Genomic DNA, 21,494 nt, shown 5'->3' with positions numbered 1-21,494 from the left:
TTTCGTCTTACAAATTTCTTTGTTCAAAAAAAAAAAAAGATAATAGTGGGAGCTTCTATTTCAATACCTTTCTCTCGGTTAAAATTTATGTTTTGTTCAAAAATTTATTTCTAAGCTAAACAATGTACTTTGAATGACAAAAATACCCCTCCTCTGCAACCATCCTTCTCCACAGACCACTAAACACCCTCCAATGCAACCCCCAAAGGTGACCATAGTGATTGTGACAAAGGTGGAGAGGCTAAGGGCAATGGGAGAGGGCGTTACACTCAACTACACGGATTGTCTGGTTAAAAGAATTGCTTTTTGTCATCTTATATTTTCCTTCTCTCACTTTTCTTAGCAAAATAGGCTCATTTCATATTTTTGACTTACTACAAGTTCGGCATAGAGGCTGCAATCAACTTATGAATTTCTTTTATATTTATATTATTTTCAGGAGTATCGGCATACAAATTAACAAATTTCAAAAAAATTTCTATACCAGAACTATGGAGTTATCTCTATCGTACTATCTTAGTTATTCTTGTTTCAACTATCTAAGTTGTATCATTATATAAACACATCTACCTACACATAAGAGAAATCGGTAAAAAATGTTTGTAAAGCATTTTCCTTTCAAAAAAAAGACCTTTCAAACCATGCCTAATTAAAGCTCCGTTTCAAAAAAAAAAACCTTTCAAACCATGCCTAATTAAAGCTCCGTTTGCTTTCACGGAAAGTATTTTATTCATTTTCCGTTATTTGATTAAACAAAAACTAAGTAACATATTTTTTCAGAAAAATATTTTTGCACCATATTTCCAAAAATAACTTACCTTCAAAAATTCCGTAAATCAATTTTTATAAAGTTAACTTTCACTCACTACCTTTTCAACAAATTTAACGTTTTCAAATAAATATCTTAATTCACTAAAAAGTCATAAATAACACTTTCTTTAATCAAAATTCCTCTTTTAAGTAATAAAATATTTTTGTTTCAAATATCAACCAAATGGCAAAAAAGAAAAACAAAAACATCTTTTTTTGTGTAAAATATTTTACATCGAAACAAATGAAGCCTAAAACAAGGACTTCATAATGGGTTATGTTACAGAACTCGACCTTTGTCAAAGCAAAATAAAATTACAGCTGTTTATTGCTTTGACTATAATAGAGCTTCCATTACTAATTTGAACATTCAAACATTCAATTGAACATGACTTTCCATTCAATATATAAACATAAATATATGAACTACAAACAATAGATGACATGACACCCAACAGCTCTCTTCATCAGTCACTCAACATATACCATCTTGCATTTGCCTCATTCCAAAACTAGATATCAAAATTGAAGTTTATGATATACACCATTTGGTTAGAACTCTGCTAGTCATCAAATTCACTACCCATATCACATTTACCGTGTCTTCTCAACTGTGTTTCCAGACATCCTTGCGTCGGGTTCTGGCAGCTGAGTTCTGGATGGAGAAAGAAAATCAAATCAACCGATGAAGGCAAAACCCCAAACGGGAAAGCGATTGCATGACCAAAACAAAGGGCCTTTAGTCAACTACACTGCCAAAGAAAGGCAACCTTATAGCTCTTTTAACGCATCCATTTCGTCATCTTCATTGTCCCTATTTTTCGTTTCTTGTTGGCTCGATTCTTAGCTGCAACTCTCAGCTTCCTTTTGGCATTTCGCATTGGATTGACCACAGCCATCAGCTTTTCTCCCTGTTTCCTTTTTTCCCTCTTTGCCTTGAGATTTTTCCTGATCTGGCTGTAAAGTTGTATGAAATTATTCATCCCTAATGTATCTCTAATACTTTGAAGAGCCTCTTGCGCTAATTGCTTCGCATCATCTGAAATATAAAGCAAATTCATCAATCAAATATTAATATTCAGATAAATGACACATACATATTTCTTATTGATAACCAAACAAAAAAAATGATTTTTTGGCAATTACAAATTAATTTTCTTCTCATTGCTCTAACCCAACCCTAAAACAAAAAATTAAAAAAAATAAAGAGAAATAATTTAGCCTCTATTTCTTTTCCTAACTTTTTCTTTTTCCTCCAGAAATCCAAAATCCAAACATAACAAAAGAAAATTATAAATGTTAATTTAATAAAGAAAACTAAAACAAAGAGCATGTTCTCAACTTTGATTTTGTAATTTTATAATTTCATTAAATATAAAATCAAAAAAGTGAAAATAGTTTCTTTTGATACCTACACAGCTAAAGTTAAAATCACACTCCATTCAAAAAAAAAAAGGGTTAAAATCACACCTCTAACAAACAAGCCATGTCATACTTAATAAAATACTAGTAAAATATAAAATAAAATAAAAAGCCTGCGCACACACCTTGAATTTTAAGATTTTGAAAGATACGAGTTTTTCTTTATTAGGTCAATTGCCTGATGCACATTTGATGAAATTCATCAATATTATCAAAATTCAGTATGCTTTTATAAGCAATGAAGAAATTTTCCCCCAACTATTGGGGCATCTATTACAAAAACTATTCACTGTTAAGAATAAGAAAAGCTGCAACACTCCTATTTATAATATAAAACACTTACCTGGAATAACTTTGCCAGCATATCCTTCACAAACTTTGTACAATGGTAACAGCATTTGATACGCATAACCCTGGAAGTAATCGGTTTGTGATGAAAGCTTTTCCGGGTCGATGATTTTTGGTGTGATTGACTTGAAAACATTGAAAACGATTTTCATCTGCATAAAGAGTTTAATTTATCGTGAACAATATTATGAATTTTTCAAAAATCATTATCGAAAAAGGAAGTGAAATAAGCTGGGATTACATAAAATTATCACAAATATTACTCAATAAGCTTAGCAAACTCAGAACAGTTCTCAGAGAAGCCACTGTCTAGCAGACCCACCTGAACAGCCTCCATCTGAAGGGCAATCTTTCCCATTCTCTTCAGCAGGTAAGAGACGAGCAAAGATTGATGATGACCACTATTTTCTTGATCATTTTGATTATTATCACCAGATGTGAGGGATGCAAACATACTTCTTCCTTTTCGTGAGTCAAGCTTTTGAAAAGCTTTGAGGAAACAACCTTCCTCATCGTGTTCAAGGGTATACCCAAAACTTTGGCCATCAATCCATTTCTTTGGTACTAACAAAGAATGTATTCCACAAATTGTGAAGCTGAGGTTTTGTGTAACTATGGTGCTGGCAGTGTTGTCAATTAGTGGGGCCTTCAATTGGCAGCAGAGAGATGCAGCTATGAGAAAAAGTCTACTTGGTCTCATTAGAAAAACTGTTTCTAGTGACTTTTCATGGTTTTCTCTGTTGGCCTCAGTTACTGAGGCAAAGTATAGGGCCACCAGGCGGTTCGATACATCACGTAACCACATATGCGGGTGCAACAGAAGCTCTGAAATCATTTCCCATATATCCTGTAAATTAAAATTAGAATTTTAAAAAAAAAATGAAGAAAAAATAAGCCCATCAAAAACTCAGTAATGAAAGGAAAACGGTAACAAATATTAGCAATTAGTTTACAAATGATCTTTTTGATTTTATGTAGGATTAGGATACTTCCCCAGAATCCAAGACAGCCCAACTACCCAAACCATGCTAAAGAGATGTTAGATTCACCAGTAAACTTTTGGGGCAACTAGTTACCTACTATGAAATACCGACACATTGCATGAGGTCATGTATCAGTGTGCCAGATGAATGGGGCATGGATGCATCCAGATATGTTGTTGACAAGCAAAAAAGGGTATCTGATTTTTGTTATTTTTAAAACAAATTCCAAACATGTGATGGACAAGGCGGGACATGGCACCACACAACTGTTTTTCTTTCTGACATTTTTTTTTTCCTAAAAGAAAGAATTTATTAAATGAAACTAATCATAGATAGAGTGAACCCGTCATTGCGATTGTTGCCAGCCTCATTGAAACCCTAGATTGAAGGCTTCAGCAAACACAATCACAGCCTTTGTCGAAGCCCTGGATATCAAAGCATCCATCGCAATTGAAGAATTTGCCAAATCCCCCATTGCAGTCAAAGCCCCTCACCGAAGCCCCAATTTTCATCAAATTAGACAAAATTCTTAACAAGAAGGATGTGAACTACAAAAGGGCCCAAAACCACATAAGGCAATTTTTGTTATTTTTTAATGTTTGGGAGGTGCACTGCAAATGGGCAAATCCACAGCAGGGGATGAGGAGAAAAGTGGATTTTGCCCAAATATACTTTATAATTAACCAAGGAATTGTACTGCAAATGCATTTAGCAATAATTTATGATTCAAGACAAGGTGATCAGGTCATTGTAAATTGTTACACTCATCAAACTGACCCACAAAACTGGTTCAAATTAAATTGCCAGCCCAATATTGGAAGGCTCATTACTTCAATTAGTCCCCATGCCAGACAGCCCTTCTCTTTTGTTAATTAAAGTAGTTTTCAGGCTACCAATACGACCCCACCTACAGCCTTATCCCAAAAAATGATGGCTCTCACTCTCACGAAGGTTTGAAATGCTATGTTGCATGTGTTACAAACATTTTAATATAGAATAAATATACACAGAAATGAAGGAAATAATTATCATGCACGTAGACACATACAATGAATAGGCTTATACCTCAAGATCCTTTGCTAAGAACAAATCATGGCACTGATGCAGTATCTTCTCCAACAAGACTAGTGAGTAATATGCCTCTTTCCAAAAGGGAACTGTAGCTTCAACAGAAAGATCTAGCTGTCCATTTGTAAGAACATTGATAGCAGACTGGAAAATGCTTCTCATCACTGGCAACACACCATTGACATGTTTTTGAAAGCCTTTCCTCATTACTTCAACCAATAATCCCAAGACCTACACAAAAATGTTTTAAAGCCAAAATACAAATAAACAAAACCCATATAGTACAACTTCAAAGCAAAGAAAGCAAACACACAACTTGCTATTCATGACTCAAATTAGATTCCAGAGTTCATACTACTGCATAATTATACAAAGAATGTGTTAGAATTTCCCATCTTTATCTTCACCTACTCCACTACACACTCCACTTCACCTACCTCCACTTCACCACACACTCCACTTCACCTAACCCACTATCACCTCCACTACACCTACTACCACATTTTCTTCTATATATAGATTGTATAGGAATTGTAATAAATCAATCTTGTAATCAATCAACATCAATCAATAATATACATCAAATTTTACATGGTATCAGAGCTGGTTTAGAACTTACTATTTTTGCTTCACCGGCGGGCGGTAACCTCACCTTAGCCGCCCGCCGGTCCTCAACCCAATTTTTCTCTCTCTCTCTCTTTCTTCCAAGTTCCATGGGCAGATCTCCTTGCTGTGAGAAAGAACACACAAACAAAGTAGCATGGACCAAAGAAGAAGATGAACGCCTCATCAACTACATCAAAGCTCATGGTGAAGGCTGCTGGAGATCTCTCCCCAAAGCTGCTGGTTTGCATAGATGTGGAAAGAGTTGTAGACTCCGATGGATAAACTACCTTCGACCTGATCTAAAGAGAGGAAACTTCACTCAAGAAGAAGATGAACTCATCATTCACCTCCATGGCTTGATTAGCCGGACACGTTTTCCCAGGCGGTCCTTCCTCGGCCGTGGTGTTCCGGCTGAGTCACCAGACGACCATCGACGAGCTCTGAGCTATGGCTTCCTCCTGGGCGTCGAAGGCGACTCGTCAAGCCGCAATCGTTTCTCGGCTCTCCTCACGCCGCGACTCTTGTCCAGCGCCGCGGCCTTGCTGGCGCTTGCCACATCTCTGCCGACAGACTCCATCGCTACCGTCTTCTTTGATCTGCCGCCGTCGACAGCCTTCCCTACCGCCGCATCTCTCCTATCACCGCTATTTTCTACTCTCTCATCTCCTCTTCTCTTTCGAACCAGAGCACCGACTTCAATGGTGGTTTAGCTAATGGTGGAGGATCGAGCTCTGCTAGGGTTTCTATGATATTCCAACTCCTTTGTTGAGATTCACACACCCACACACTCTCTCTCTCTTATAACCACACAGCCTGTTTTTCAAGAATAACCACACACACACACCCCACTTCTTCTCTCTCTCTCTCTGCGCACCTAGTCCAGACCTATTCTTCTTTTTTGATTCTCTCTCACTTTCCACCCACTCTCTCTCCCAGCTCTTTCTCTCTCTCTAATAATCAACTCACATGCCCCACGATATTTCCCTTTACAAAAAAAAAATAAAATAAAATAAAAAAACAAATGCTCTCTTTCTGCCCGAATGCTCTCTCTCTCTGGGCTTTTTCACTCTGCAGGTTTGAACTTTGAACAACCTTGTGTCACTCTTTAAAAAAAAAAAAAAAAAAAACAACAACCAACACTGCACACCAAACTCCTTTATTCCTGCCGGGATCTCCCCGATCACATTTTTACACAACAAAAAAAAAAAAAAACAAAAACAAAAACAAAAAAAAAAAAAACAAACACACAAACACAAAAGCCACACCCACAGTGGGATTTTTCTTCTCTACTCTGCTGCAGGTCTCTTCTTCTTGCCTCCGTCTTGGCCAGCCCTTGACGGTATTGCCTCCGTGTTTCCCATTCCACTGGACCCAATCACTACTCCCTGCTCCTCCACTGCAGCATATGGCGGCCCTCCAAATCGGAACATCACGGTGGCCTTCCGCTTCAGCTCCTTGTTTTCTGCCCTTAGCACGCTTATCTCTGCTCGCGCATCCTTATACATGCGTTGGAGCAGAGCCAGCTGGGAGTTTAAATGCTGCACCTCATTTGTCCTACTCTGCAGCCGGTTCGACAAATTTGTGACCGCAGTCATGGTTTCCACGCATGACTTCAGAGTATACTGATTAGCCTCAATATCAGTTTGCACCGCCATTTTTTGCTCCACCGACCGCATCGGAAAGTTCAATGGAGCAAAACCAGAGGTGTTTGGTTGAGGTTCACTGGCCACCGCACCAGTTATTTCTCTTGTAGGCTCGTTCAGTTCTGGAAAGAGCGTGAGCAGGTTCTGGGTAGCTGGACGGGACGAAGAGGCCATGTTTTGGGTTGCTCAGTGTTTCAGCGCAGGGTTTACAGAGTGTTTCAGACTGCCAAAATTCAGAGGTTTCAAACTGGTTTGCACAGCCTCTGCCTCAACCTTGGTTAAATAGCCAGGGCCGATCCGCGCATCGCGCGCCACTTGCCGACAGACGACACTCGGGCACGCAAGCCAAGGCGCCCACGTGCCTCGCCATCATGTCCGGCACACCTTTTGATGAATTGGGCACGCCTTTTGATGGCACGCCTTTTTATGGATTGGACACGCCTTTTGATGGCACGCCTTTTGAAAAATTGGGCGCACCTTTTGAGGATGCGATTTTTTTTATGGGTCCGACAAGACTCTGTAAACTGTCCCGACATAGATTCCGGTTAGTTTCTACAAGGGTCCGACAAGACTCTGTAAACTGTCCCGACATAGATTCCGGTTAGTTTCTACAAGGGTCCGACAAGACTCTGTAAACTGTCCCGACATTGATTCCGGTTAGCTCCTTTAAGGGTCCAGCAAGACTCCGTAAACTGTCCCAACATTGTCTTCTACAACGGTCCGACATGACCCCATAAACTGTCTTCTACAACGGTCCGACATGACCCCATAAACTGTCTTCTACAAACGGTCCGACATGACCCCATAAACTGTTTTTCTACAACGGTCCGACATGACCCCATAAACTGTCTTCTACAACGGTCCGACATGACCCCATAAACTGTCTTCTACAGCGGTCTGACACCGCCATCCAGTGTCCTCTACACCATTATGACACCACCATACCGTGTCCTCTACAACGTTATGACACCCCCATCCAGTGTCCTCTACAACGTTATGACACCCCCATACAGTGTCCTCTACAACGTTATGACACCACCATTCAGTGTCTTCACCAACGGTCTGACACGACCATACAGTGTCTCCTATCCTTTTTTATTTTTATGTATTTTCTTGTTTTGTTACTCTCTCCAAACTCAAGTTGGTTAGTTTCTCTCCTCCTTAAGTTTGCGGGGGGCTGTTAGAATTTCCCATCTTTATCTTCACCTACTCCACTACACACTCCACTTCACCTACCTCCACTTCACCACACACTCCACTTCACCTAACCCACTATCACCTCCACTACACCTACTACCACATTTTCTTCTATATATAGATTGTATAGGAATTGTAATAAATCAATCTTGTAATCAATCAACATCAATCAATAATATACATCAAATTTTACAGAATGTGTGTGCAAGAGAGAAACAGGGGACAAGGGGAGGGAGGTGAATATGGATTCCATCACATTCAGCATCCAATTATTAAGGGCCCGTTTGGTTCCAGTTGTGTTTCATATTTTCATGTTGCTGTTTTCAAAAATTTTGAAAACACAACAGAAAAATATGTTTGGTGCTTGCTTTTGTTTTTAATTTTTTTCAAATCTGTCTTCAATACAAGGTTCAAAAAATGACAACACAAAAAGGATGTTTTCACCTTCACCAAATCAAGTGAAAACATGCGAATGAACAGTAAACAAAACCCAATTCCCACTTCGAATTCTCTTAGAAAAAAACAAAAACATGTTTGATGTTATATCCTTCGGTCTTTTTTCAAAAATTAATTTAATTTTTTCACTTCTGTTAAAGCATATGATCAAACTTTAATGTGTTTAATGTTGCATATGGTCAAAATTTAATGTGAATGCAGGCTCACACATGCTAGCTAAAAATCTGCAAAATATACAACTTGCAGACCAGTTTTGATTACTTTACCTGGGCTGCAGCACTCCATAAATGCTGCTTTCCACCTAAGTACCAAGAGAGACTATACTCAAGAATGGAATGAAGTGACTGCGGGCTCACATGCCCAATCAGAAGCTTTACAGCAGCGCCAGTCATGGAGCGGACTTTGTTGTCATAATCATTAGCCAAACAAACCACCAAATGAACAAATATGGTCTGGGAATGCTCATCTATAATGGCTTTTGGGAACTTGATTACAATTGCATGGAGCATTTCAAGCACAGCTTCTCTTCCCGTCGAATGTTCATACCTGCAAGAAAATTAAATCACTGTAAGAGAAATTAAAAATAATAGAGGTAAATGATATGTGGATAATTACTACATCCTTGCCTCAGATTTGAAAGCAAGAAATCAAGATGCTGCTGCAAACGTTTCTCTGAAAGATGATAGTCAAGTAAGAATTGCAATAGAATTTGACTGCATTTTTTGCGAATTGGCTCCACTTGACTTGTTACCAGAAGTTCTGCAACCCGAGTCACAAGATCGTATATCTCATGGACTACAAGTTTGCGGTTCACTATAGCCTTTAAAAGTGAAAGAGCAACAAACGAGGGATTTCTTTCGAGATCAATAAATAAAGGAAACTGGATCACCATATGCAATTGATCTGTGGAAAGCGTAATCCTAGTGCTCCGCAGAAGCACTGTTAGCAAACTTAGACATGATTGCATCACAGGGCTGCCAGCATTTACAGAGCCTTGAGCTATAACCAACAGAGAGGTCTTTATCTTGTCAGCTTGTGATTCAAGAGATGGTAGAGGCAGCCTCACCAGTGGAGCAAGGCACCTGAGCGCTGCAGAAATGATATCTTCGTATTTGGAAGTCAAGCAGTCAGTGAGCAATCTTACAAAAGGATCCAACATTGATAACAGTTGTTCGTCCTTTTTGTTAAGTTTAGTATTCTTCATGGAATTGTGCAGCACCCCAAGAGCAAACACTGTAATAAGATGTGAAGATTGTGAGCCAGAGTCAATTAACCTGCCTGATGTAATAGTTTTGCAGCTTGCCTCATCTCCAGATTGCTGATTGGCCTTTGCACGAGTTTCATGGGTAATGCCATCTTCTATGAGGCCATATAAAAAGATAAAGAGGTCTGTCTGATTAACTGATGGATTGCACTCAATACCAGCAGCTATGTTGTTTAACATAGTTTCCAATTTCGATTTCATTTTTGGGGTTAAATGCTTCTGCAGACAAGTTGTAACAGGTGAAAGCAACTTCAAGGCATGTGTTTTGAATGTGATGTTTTGGGCAATTAATTTCAGGGTTTCGAAAGACTTGCGCTTTCTAGTCTCTTTCATTTTTGAAGCAATCTTTTCCACTTCCTTTTCCTCAGAAACATCTCCAAAAATATCATTCTCCACCACAGAAAGAAGTTCTTCCAAACAATAATCCAACTTCCCACTAATTGGATTCACAAGACACTTAGACAAAATAAAATTAAGAGTATATCCCAATACATGCAACTCATATCCTCGTTTTAAGGTGGCTCTCAAGACTTTGACAATGAACTGCAGGTACTCCAACCCCAGCTCCTTCAAACAGGCAGCCAAAGCAGTCCTAGCTTCATCACGTATACTTTCCAAACGATTTTTGAGGAAGTTTGAAATGCGATGGACAATACTTGGAAGATGTAATTCCATGACATCATCAGGAAGCAACTTTAGCAGTTTCAGTGCAACAAGACTGATATTGACATTGACATTATCAGAATCAGACGTCAACAATTTCTGTATCTTAGGAAGCACTGTTTTATGGAGACATGATTGTATCTCAGAAACCTCAGCAGAACTCGTATATGTGTGCAACACAGATGAAGTCAATGCAGTGGTGCCAGCTTTTGATACATCGACAACAGAATCATTGGATTCTTGACAAGAATGAGTTTCCATAAAATGAAAGTGGTCCAGAACTGCGCAGACAAGCCGCATTAAGACCTTCTGCTTGTCTGATTTCAGGGTCATCTCTCGGAAGCATCTCATGAGAAATGCATAGTACGACTTCCATTCCATGTTACCAGAAATAGATGCAAGAGCCTCCAAACATCCACTCCTTATATTTTCTGCCTTTCCATGTTGAACATTAAATAACATGTTGAAAAAGAGAGGCACAAACACTTTATTTGTGATAACCTGAAAGCGCATAGCAGCATTGCATGTTACAAGCAAAAAAGCATTAAAAAAATTGTTTGCTTAAACCAAAAACTAGAAAAAAGAATTACCTCTGACAAATTCCCTGAACTAACAAAGTTCCTAAAGCGTAACAAAGCCCTTCCTCTCCTGTGTTTCTGGAGGAACAAGAATGAAGACATGAAAAGAATCAGTAGGTGCCCTGTGTGCACATATTCCTCTGATATGCTTGTACATAGAGAAAATTGAAGGACTTGTGTTTTCACGTTGAAACTATGAAAAGTTGTCATGGTACAAGTTACAAGTAAACAGTTGTGAGTATGTTTTGGAACACATTTCAGCATTCTGAAAGTGAATACAAACCAATTTCCATATTAACGTATTGACCGTACAAAAGAACACAGAGCTGACCTGTAAATGTATAATATTGTTAAAGAAATCTTGTTCTGCATCTTCACTGCACAGAGGCCTAAATGATTCAAGGCTTGAGACCTTTGGAAGCTTCAACACCATTTCTCGTAGTAAATCAAGCCACACCTGAAACCAAACAAGTCTAAGATGAAATCATGCTAACATTTATTACAAATTATGCTTGAAAATTTATTTTCAAAAATATGATGTACTAAAACTTTAAGTGAGAATACAAATTTCTCCAAATTCTGTGGATAAGCTCTTCCAAGTCACCTGAACAAACCCTCACCCCAATAATAAATGATATTTTTAATTTTATAAATACTTGTTTGTGTGTACATGTAAAATCTACATAAGGGACATGCAAGACTTCCTCACCTCGTTGTATTTTTCACTCTCTGAATTAAGGTTATACTTGTTTGTGTGTAAAATTAGTTAAGAGGTATGCACAACTTCCTTGCCTCGTGTATCTTTTACTATTTGAATTTGGATTCAAGTTACTTTCCATAATCACCTCAAGTTATCGCATCAATTTTAGTTCCAAATGACAGAAATTTTATGAACAAGAGGAAGGAAAAATGAGAAAATATAGAAGCAAATAAAACTGATCGAAGGAGGTGACCATGGTTTTAGTTAATACCTTTTGAATAGGAGTTTCTTTGTTCATTGCATCTCCCATATGTTTGAAAAGGAACTTGTTAATTATCCGTTGAATGCACGCTTCAGACCAAAACTGGTCATCAGACTTCAATTCTCGATCAACAATTCCAGCAGAAAATTCAACGAATGAAAGCAATAATCTATATCCACTTTGCCTCAAAATTAGTTCTCCGGATGACATGTCATGCACAGCATGAGACAAAATGACTAATGCATGCTTCTCTCTAACTGTGTAAAAGAAGTCTTCATTGATCTTGTCATAAGCACTAATGATACTGTCATAGTCAAGACCACCCATTTCCATAGCAGAGGTTGCATTCAGTTCACGAAGAAGTGTTGCCTGCATCCCAGTCGAAAAATAAGACAAAATTGAGAGATCAAAGTTCCGCTAATAACAACACTCAAAAAATAAGTGGACTTATCATCCAATAGGTCTTATGATAATTAATGGCATTTTTCATCAAACACTATTAAAAAGCATCACTAATTGTTAATTTTCAGCTACAGTTTGAAAATTGTCATAAAAAATGTCATTAATTATAAGTTTTAGTGACAGTTTAAAAAATCGTAACAAAAAAAGGTCACTAATTTTCAACTTCAGCGTCAGTTTGAAAAAGTCACAGAAAAATGTCACTAATTGTAAGTTTTAGCGATAATTTATCAAAAAACGTGACAAAAAAAGTCACTAATTGTCAATTTTTAGCGACATGCAAAAAATCGTCACAAAAAATTATTTTTAGCAACGATTTTACTATGACTTTTTTTCAATAAGACTTGATGGAAATTAAATCCAACTATTAGAACCTATTGGTAGTTTACTCAAAAAGAAATAAACAGAAAGATTAGTTTACCACAGCAATTACGGAAGAATCACGTCCAGCAAGAGCATCAAGAAGATCACATATAGACATCCGTACATCCAGACCAACAGAAATAAGCAGTGGAGAAACTGCATTCAGAATTTCTGTTGTACTTTCAGTCCCTAAAACTGGTATTATATGTCGAATGGCCTGCAAAGCTTCCACACATGCATCTGCAAGAAAAATGATTTCATGGATGGAATCAAAAGCTTGATAAACCTAGAAGGCACATAACAAACATCAAAATCAATATTCATGATATACTAACCAGAATTTTGAGCCCCCTTCATTAGCATAGGGAGCATGATATCAACAAATTTACTTGCTGATGAAGGATCCTTTATATACTTTGATAATAACTTGAAAATATTGAGCTCCCTTTCCCCAGGGCTTTTCACCAATTTCCTAGTAAAACAAATTGGTCATTCAAAGAAGGTTAATTTAAGACAAATCTGATCTGCATAGGTTTTTGCAGACAAAAACAAATTAAGGCGGCAAAAAACCAAAAGCAAAAAGAAAAATATTTAGTGATAGAACTACCTCTAAAAGTGAACTAAAAAATGTGTTACGTTAGTAGTTATCGACTTCACAAACAAATCTGATATGCTGGTTTTTTGCAGACAAAAACAAATGAAGAAGCAGAAAAAGAAAAATAATTAATCAGTGTAGTGATAGAACTACCTCCAAAAAAGAACTAAAAAATGTTACGTTATGATTGAGTAAAATTCATTTAAATTTCCCGATAGATGCCAAATCCAAGCTAAAAGTCAAAGCCAAAGGGTCTTAAGCAACCATATCCAAATATGAGTCTAATTTACATTTGGACCCATTGGCTACAGTGACATCAACTTAGATGCACACCAACCTCACCAAATTACGTATAACATTACCGAATTATCCCTCAAGAAACTCTTACCAAATTCCACCCCCTAATCAAGGTACATTAGTTTATTTGCAAGAAAAGATTCTTCAAATCATTGTTGCTCCCTGATAGTACCAAGTCAGAAGAAGCAAGCCTCATAGGTAAAAAAAGATCCATCAAAACTTTTCATTACATCTACAACTGGCTCTCAATTGGATGAAAACATACTTTAATTTCAAATCAAATTTTTAAAATGCTTCTCAGTGGTAAGAAAGAACCCTGCTGCTCAACATATGATCCTTAATATTTATGCATGTTCCTCGCAGATTTATTTATACTCAATGACTTAGCTTCGGAGAGAGAGAAAGAGTGGCCAACCCAAACAATACAATGAGCATGATTCAATAAACAAAAACAAACAACATCCCTGCAGGACGAATGTCATGTAGCAGTGTGTTAGAATTTACCATCACCTACCACCACTACCACCTCACCTACTCCACTAAACCTAACCCACTACACCACTACCACCTCACCTACTCCACTAAACCTAACACACTACACCACTATCACCATCCACTACACACCATCCACTACACCTACATCTATATAAGGAACCATTTGTAATAGACAGAAAATAAATCAAACAATATATCAATCAATAATAATACATACAATTTATTCTCTCTCTTTCTCTATACATTATTTCTAACATGGTATCAGAGCAGGTTTAGAACCTACTATTTTTTGCTTCCCCGGCGGGCGGCAACCTCACCTTAGCCGTCCGCCGGACCTCAACCTAGTCCGCCGGACCTCTACACATACCTTCACTCCGCTGCCTCAAACACACACATCTGAAACAAGCATTGTTTCTTTCTTTCTTTTTCGGTTTCTCTTCCCCAAAGCAAGACCGGAACTAAAGCTTGCCGGTGTTGATGCCCGGAGATCGGCTGCCAAAGTTCATAGCGCTGCCGTGTCCTTGCGAGCCTCCACGGGCAGGAAAGATTGCAAAGAAATTTGAACCCACAAAGGTTATACCGCAAGCTAATAGAGCTCCGACGTAACTGCTTATGAGGTGGAAGGCACTCAAGGTTTTAAAAAGCGGCCGCAACCGTTACGTAACGCTGTTACGTAACGGTTTTGGCGGTTACCGCCACCCGTTACGGCCGCTTTTGCAGTGTGAATGAGATTCACAGGTGTGTCGGTCGTAGCGGCTACCGTAGCGGTCGTAACGGTGCCGTAACAGCCGTAACGGCCTGTTACGCACCGTTACGTAACGGTTCCAAACTGTTTCTTTCAAAAAAACACACAAAAAAAAGCTGAAAATGGGGGAAAAGGGATGGAGAGAAGAGGGAAGATAAAGAGAGAAAATGGAGGAGCAAGAGATAGAGAGAGAGAAAAGGGAAGATGAAGAACATGTTATTGATTTGTTGAAACTGTAAGACCTATGCTATTCTATTCAGCTGCTATCACTAAACCATTTTGTTTGTGTGTGTCTATCTATGTATTGTTTGAAAATAATAATAATAATAAGTGTGGTCATTATCTATTTGGCTTGGTAAAAATATGTGTATATATATTTAGACTCTTATTTATTCTCTTACTTTTGTCATTGTTTATCTTATATATAATAGTTAGTGATTGATTTTTTGTATAATATAAAGTCATTAATTATTAAAATAAAATGTAAAAAATCAGTTTATAGTTATTTAAAAATATGAAATATATTGAATCATATTTAAAAATTTACAAAAATTGATCAATATTTATTTTTAACCCAATAAATATGATCATGGAAAAAAAATATGCATATCGGTAAGTTTTTTTCAAATTGTGCGAAAAATAAAAAAATTCACGGTTCCGGTTACCGCAACCGTTACACTACGGCCTTTACACCCCGCAACCGCAACCGCGTCACCGCCACCGTTACGGCGACCGCAACCGCTTTTCAGAACCTTGAAGGCACTGCTTTTGTAAAGATAGAAGGCACTACTTTTATTTATTATATATATATTATATATATATATAAGCAGTGCTTATGAGGTGGAAGGCACTACTTTTTTGAAAATGATAGAGAAATTCACATTCAAGTCATGATCAGCTGAGCAAATCATGTGACTGGCACAGTTCTTTTCTGAGCTTTTGAGAGAAAAGCTTGCAAGCATCGATGCTTAGATCAACGGCCGCTGACAATGCCACAAATACAGCTGCATCCTCCGTGCAACTCACGTGTTGCACACTCACCTCCACTGCCGGTTTACTGCACTTGCTTTCTTCTCCTTCCACGCTTGCCGACATCACTGCTTTTGTACAGATGGAAGGCATTGCTTTTATATATTATATATATATAATATATATATATATATTTTTTTATTTTAATATCTTTCCACCCATGTCTTCCACCATCCTCTAAAATAACATTTCTTCACACCCTCCCACTTTGACCCATTCTTTGTATTATTATTATTATTATTATTATTATATATATATCTTTCAAAAAAAAAACAAAAAACAAAACAAAACAAAAAACAAAACAAAACAAAAAAAAAAAAAAACAATTTACCAATTTACACAACAAACCATATTTTATTCCTCTCTGGGATCAACCCTGATCCCAATTTTACACCAAAAAAAAAAAAAAAAAAAAAAAAAAAAAACAACAACAACAACAACAACAAAAAAAAAAAACAAACAACACATCCACAGGCGGGATTTTTTCTTATCTACTCTGCCGCCGGTCTTTTCTTCTTACCTCCGTCCTGGGCGGCCCTTGCCGGTGTTGCCTCCGTGTTTCCCACTCCACTGGGCATGATCACTACTCCCTCCTGCTCCTCCACTGCAGCATATGGCGGACCTCCAAACCGGAACATCACGGTGGCCTTCCGCTTCAGCTCCTTATTTTCCGCCTTTAGCACACTTATCTCTGCTCGCGCATCCTTATACATGCGTTGGAGCAGAGCCAGCTGGGAGTTTAACTGCTGCACCTCATTTGCCCTACTCTGCAGCCGGTTCGACAAGTTTGTAACCGCAGTCATGGTTTCCACACATGACTTTAATGTATACTGATTGGCTTCCACATCCGACTGCACTGCCATTCTTTGCTCCACAGACCGCATCGGAAAGTTCAGCGGAGTAAACTCCGGGGCACTCGGTTGAGGTTCCAGTGCCACCGCTCCAGTTCTCTCTCTTGTTGACTCGTTGAGGTCGGGAAAGAGGGTGAGCAGACTCCGGGAAGACGAGGCCATTTTCTGGGCAACAGAGTGTTACAGAATATCTCTCGTTACAGAGTATTACAGACTATCTCTCTCAGCACAAGGAACTCTCTTTCTCAGCAACACGAAGGATTTTTCAGAGGTTTCTCTCAGTTTTTCTCTGCCTCAGCCTCTGCCTTCGTCTTGGTTATATAGCCAAGGCAGCCACGCGTATCGCGCGCCACTTGCCACCAGACGACAAACGGGCACGCCAACCAAGGCACTCACGTGCCTCGCCATCATGTCCGGCACACCTTTTGATGAATTGGGCACGCCTTTTGATGGCACGCCTTTTGACAAAATTGGGCACACCTTTTGAGGGTGCGACTTTTTAAGGGTCCGACAAGACTCTGTAAACTGTCCCGACATAGATTCCGGTTAGTTTCTACAAGGGTCCGACAAGACTCTGTGAACTGTCCCGACATAGATTCCGGTTAGTTTCTACAAGGGTCCGATAAGACTCTGTAAACTGTCCCGACATTGATTCCGGTTAGTTTCTACAAGGGTCCGACAAGACTCTGTAAACTGTCCCGACATTGATTCCGGTTAGCTCCTTCATGGGTCCGACAAGACTTTGTAAACTGTCCCGACATTGATTCCGGTTAGTTTCTACAAGGGTCCGACAAGACTTTGTAAACTGTCACAACAGTGTCTGCTACAACGGTCCGACATGACCCCGTAAACTGTCTGCTACAACGGTCCGACATGACCCCGTAAACTGTCTTCTACAACGGTCCGACATGACCCCATAAACTGTCTTCTACATGGTTATGACACCCCCATACAGTGTCCTCTACAACGTTATGACACCACCATACAGTGTCTTCACCAACGGTCTGACACGACCATACAGTGTCTCCTATCATTTTTTTATGTATTTTCTTGTTTTATTCCTCTCTTCAAACTCAAGTTGGTTAGTTTCTATCCTCCTTGAGTTTGCGGGGGGCTGTTAGAATTTACCATCACCTACCACCACTACCACCTCACCTACTCCACTAAACCTAACCCACTACACCACTACCACCTCACCTACTCCACTAAACCTAACACACTACACCACTATCACCATCCACTACACACCATCCACCTAAAGAAAAGGCGGAAGAAACTAGGGAATCACAATCCCAAATCAATACTCAAGTCATAGTCAGAAGTCATATAATTGCCTAATAAAACATTACATAAGGCCTATGCATAAGCATTCTAGGAAACCCTAATGAAAAGTTTACTAAAAATAAAACACTACAATAATTAAATCTTAATAAAAGAAAAGAATCCAATAAACATAAATATTGCCAAAGTAAATCATTAATCTTTATTCAATGCCTTCACAATCCCCATCACTTCTCCCCGATTGAGAAAAACTCTCCTCCTAAGAGTTGTGAAGATAAATGCTCCAACAGGTGTAGCTCATGCTAGTGAAACAGTTCTTAAACGCATACAGAGTGAGATCGGTGAAATACTTCATTTACCCTGATAACAACAAAAATCCGCACTCCCATGAAATACCACAAATAACCGAATTGGTCTTTATGAACGAATTGTCATTAACATAAAAAGTCCTCACCAATAATACATTGAAACTGAAATACCCAACAAAATCTCCACCAGCAAAGCTAAACCACAAGAAGCAGATCTAGGGTAATTTTACACCAACTTCAATCAAGCCACTACAGGTTGTTACCCTGTGAAACTGTCTCAACACTAGCAACCTGTAACGAGTTCATGAGCCTCCAAAACTGTAACGATAGCGGCCATTACATCACAGAACAGCAGATTTTTAAAACCTCAGGTGCATAGTGAAGTTTTGAATTAAGCATAACAACTTGACGAAACATAAACAATTCAAACAATGCAGACAGTATTGCATGTACATTAAGTAACAGCATATGACATGTATTATAAGTAAAAGCGTAGTTGATAAGGCAAGTTTCCCAAAGGTATTCCATCCCAGCGTGCAAGGAATCCAAAACAATGAAAGTCAACCATAAGTATAGTACACAGCACTTCAATTGTGACATTTCAAATAATATTAGATAAACACTCAAGCATATTATGGGCACAGGTCATACCTCCTTGCAGCACTATTGAACTTAAAAAGACCATGCAAACTGCAGATTAGTGCATCAAGGTTTGAAAGCAGTACTGTCTCGATAGCATTGTCTTCATGGTCGAGTTCACTGTCAAGATTCAATAGGTTCTCAACAAACTTCAAAACACTAGATAGAATGGCTTCGGAAGCTGTTGTGACACTAAGGATTGAAAAAATGTCGGGGACAAGATTCTTTTCTCTACAGAACAATGATACAAGCTTGTAGCTTCTGCTCATAGCAAGAAAGCAAGAAAATAATGAACTTGGCTTCTCACTACTAGCACCTTCTTGCTTGAAGCCATCTATCAAAGGTTTCACTGAAGCAAAGAACAGGTCCCAAAATTCACTACCAAACTCATGGTCCTCATATTTATTTAGAACCAAAGAAATGATCTTCAAGCACAAAGACCTTAGCTCCTTAAACTGCTTCATAGCTATGCTAGTCTGCATACAGTAGGAGATTTTTGTTTAGGAAGTTGACATGTTTTATCCCAATCTATGCTACTGATGAAATCTTTCATAATTTAAAAAAGAATATGCAATATAAACTTAGTTTCTAGGTTGTTAAGAATTTGGTTAAAATCCTATTAAAAGTTCCCATAAAACTAATAAAATGAGCACTGAAAATGTATACATAAATTGAAGAGACAAGAGAGTACTGATCTAGATTAGCATGTCAAATCATTTGAATCTGAGTGGTCATTCAGCATCAGCCTTAGCAGTGGCAATAACACTAATAGTTTCTCTTAAAACCAACTTCATAAACAAAACATAATGAGACAGAGTGAATGCAAATTATTAAAATTTATGCTGTTCCTTTCCTTTTTTGGGTGTACGTGCATCTTAGCCCCTAGGGGCATGCCAATTCATTCGTTTTTATGGTCTTCTGAATCAATAAAATTCAAGATGAATTTTTCTACAATAAATCAAGCTCAGCAATTTCAACGTAATATAAAGGTTACCGTGATCTGATTTTCTGCTCCACCACCTTTCTCATGCACACTTAGTTTAAAGCTAGAATCTGTTTCCACTGCAGCTAATCCAGTACTCTTCCCGCTCTCAAGAATTGATGTGCAGCTCCCCAATATGCGGACAACACATCCCATTAACAAATCAAGGTATGGTTTAACATGAAATTCATCAAAAACACCAAGAATATTTTCAATTACATGCAAAAAACCATATCTCTTCTTCCAAGAGATGGCCAATATGTTATCCATGGTGAAGTACTTCAAAAGACCAAATGAGTCAAATTCGTCTTTAGACCATTCAGACGAACTCAAAAACCATTTACTGATCCCATCAAATCTTTCTGAAATGCTTAGCAATGGCTTGAGTAGCAGGGCAAAAAACAGAGGAAGCTCATTGATGTCGAGTTGAGCTAGGAATCCAAGGACTGCCTTTCGAAGATGTACACTTGTATGCTGGAAAATAAATAAACAAAAGAACAAAATGTGTTATCTAGAAATGGTTAAAAAAAATTAAATTAAATTAAAACACAAATATCATGGAGAATTCTGACAGCTAAATTATCAAGTCCAAAGATCTAATAAACATACCTTTCGAGATGCCAGTGTTTTCGGTTTTCGGACTTTTGGTATCAAAATTCGGGTAACTAAAGGTACAAGATAAGTTCTATGATGTTCTTCAATGTGATTAGATTCTTTCGACAAGCTCCACGTTGTTAGTTCCTCTCTCAGACTCTTTGAACTGATCAGATTTTTCAGATGCTGATCATAGGGGAGTAAAAAATCATCTTTCCAATTCAACAAGCAATCAAGAACCTTCATCTGTATCTCAGGATCATTTTCATCAAGAAGCCTGGAAAAACAAACCAAAATGAAATTGATTGCCAAGTCATGGACCAACTAATAAGTTGGGTTCTAATGTTTGAAATACCTAAAGAGCATTGTTATTGGAACTCCTTTTCCCAGTAGTTTAACTGTATCCACGGGAAATGACAAGGGTAAAGATATGATATATATGTGTCCAACCCCCATACCCGAATCATACACTTGGATCCTCTTAATTTTTTATGATCTACGAACCTTTAGAGATGAGCTTATAGAATGGGGAAAGTCAAACTGCTCAGTAACCTAAAGGAAAGGTCATTGCAAAATTGAATAATAAGTTCACAATTGACAGTAAAGAAAAAAAAAAATAGCCTTTCATATGGATGGGAGATAGAAATCCCCATCTTCTCTTAAATCCCATTAAATTTAAAGTACATTCCTAAATGGTAGCATCTCATGCCGGAATAATATACAAGATGCAATATATATTTAAAAGTTCAGGATGTGTCCACGTAGCCATAGTCAACTTTAGGATACATGTCTCAACATTTTAAGATTTAGGGATTGGGAAAGTCCAATGTCACGGCAGTCAGCACCCACATTCGGC

At 38.2% G+C, this 21,494-nt stretch overlaps 1 protein-coding gene across 4 annotated transcripts in view; it reads right to left on the bottom strand.

Moving 5' to 3' along the window:
- Positions 1-1,232: 1,232 nt before the first annotated feature.
- Positions 1,233-21,494, bottom strand: part of LOC114288706 (ARM repeat superfamily protein) — a 35,923-nt gene continuing 15,661 nt past the window's right edge. For 3 of the 4 annotated variants that reach the window (XM_028232268.2, XM_082872808.1, XM_082872809.1), the window contains exons 18-31: positions 20,654-20,915; positions 20,057-20,518; positions 19,075-19,538; positions 13,158-13,294; positions 12,881-13,062; positions 12,010-12,369; positions 11,370-11,495; positions 11,051-11,116; positions 9,160-10,961; positions 8,800-9,079; positions 4,629-4,862; positions 2,903-3,427; positions 2,576-2,732; positions 1,233-1,849 (exon numbers count right to left, since the gene is read on the bottom strand). In XM_028232268.2, coding sequence (XP_028088069.2) covers positions 1,593-1,849; positions 2,576-2,732; positions 2,903-3,427; positions 4,629-4,862; positions 8,800-9,079; positions 9,160-10,961; positions 11,051-11,116; positions 11,370-11,495; positions 12,010-12,369; positions 12,881-13,062; positions 13,158-13,294; positions 19,075-19,538; positions 20,057-20,518; positions 20,654-20,915 — 5,314 coding nt within the window. In that variant the 3' untranslated portion in view covers positions 1,233-1,592. The remainder of the gene's footprint in view (positions 1,850-2,575; positions 2,733-2,902; positions 3,428-4,628; positions 4,863-8,799; positions 9,080-9,159; positions 10,962-11,050; positions 11,117-11,369; positions 11,496-12,009; positions 12,370-12,880; positions 13,063-13,157; positions 13,295-19,074; positions 19,539-20,056; positions 20,519-20,653; positions 20,916-21,494) is intronic. The other variant, XM_028232269.2, reaches the window with a different exon arrangement.

This window comes from Camellia sinensis, chromosome 6, assembly GCF_055761805.1.
Source record: "Camellia sinensis isolate YWXY chromosome 6, ASM5576180v1, whole genome shotgun sequence".
Classification (NCBI taxonomy): Eukaryota; Viridiplantae; Streptophyta; class Magnoliopsida; order Ericales; family Theaceae; genus Camellia; species Camellia sinensis.
The sequence above is the reverse complement of the archived record's forward strand: the minus strand, read 5'-3'. Positions and strand labels throughout refer to the sequence as shown.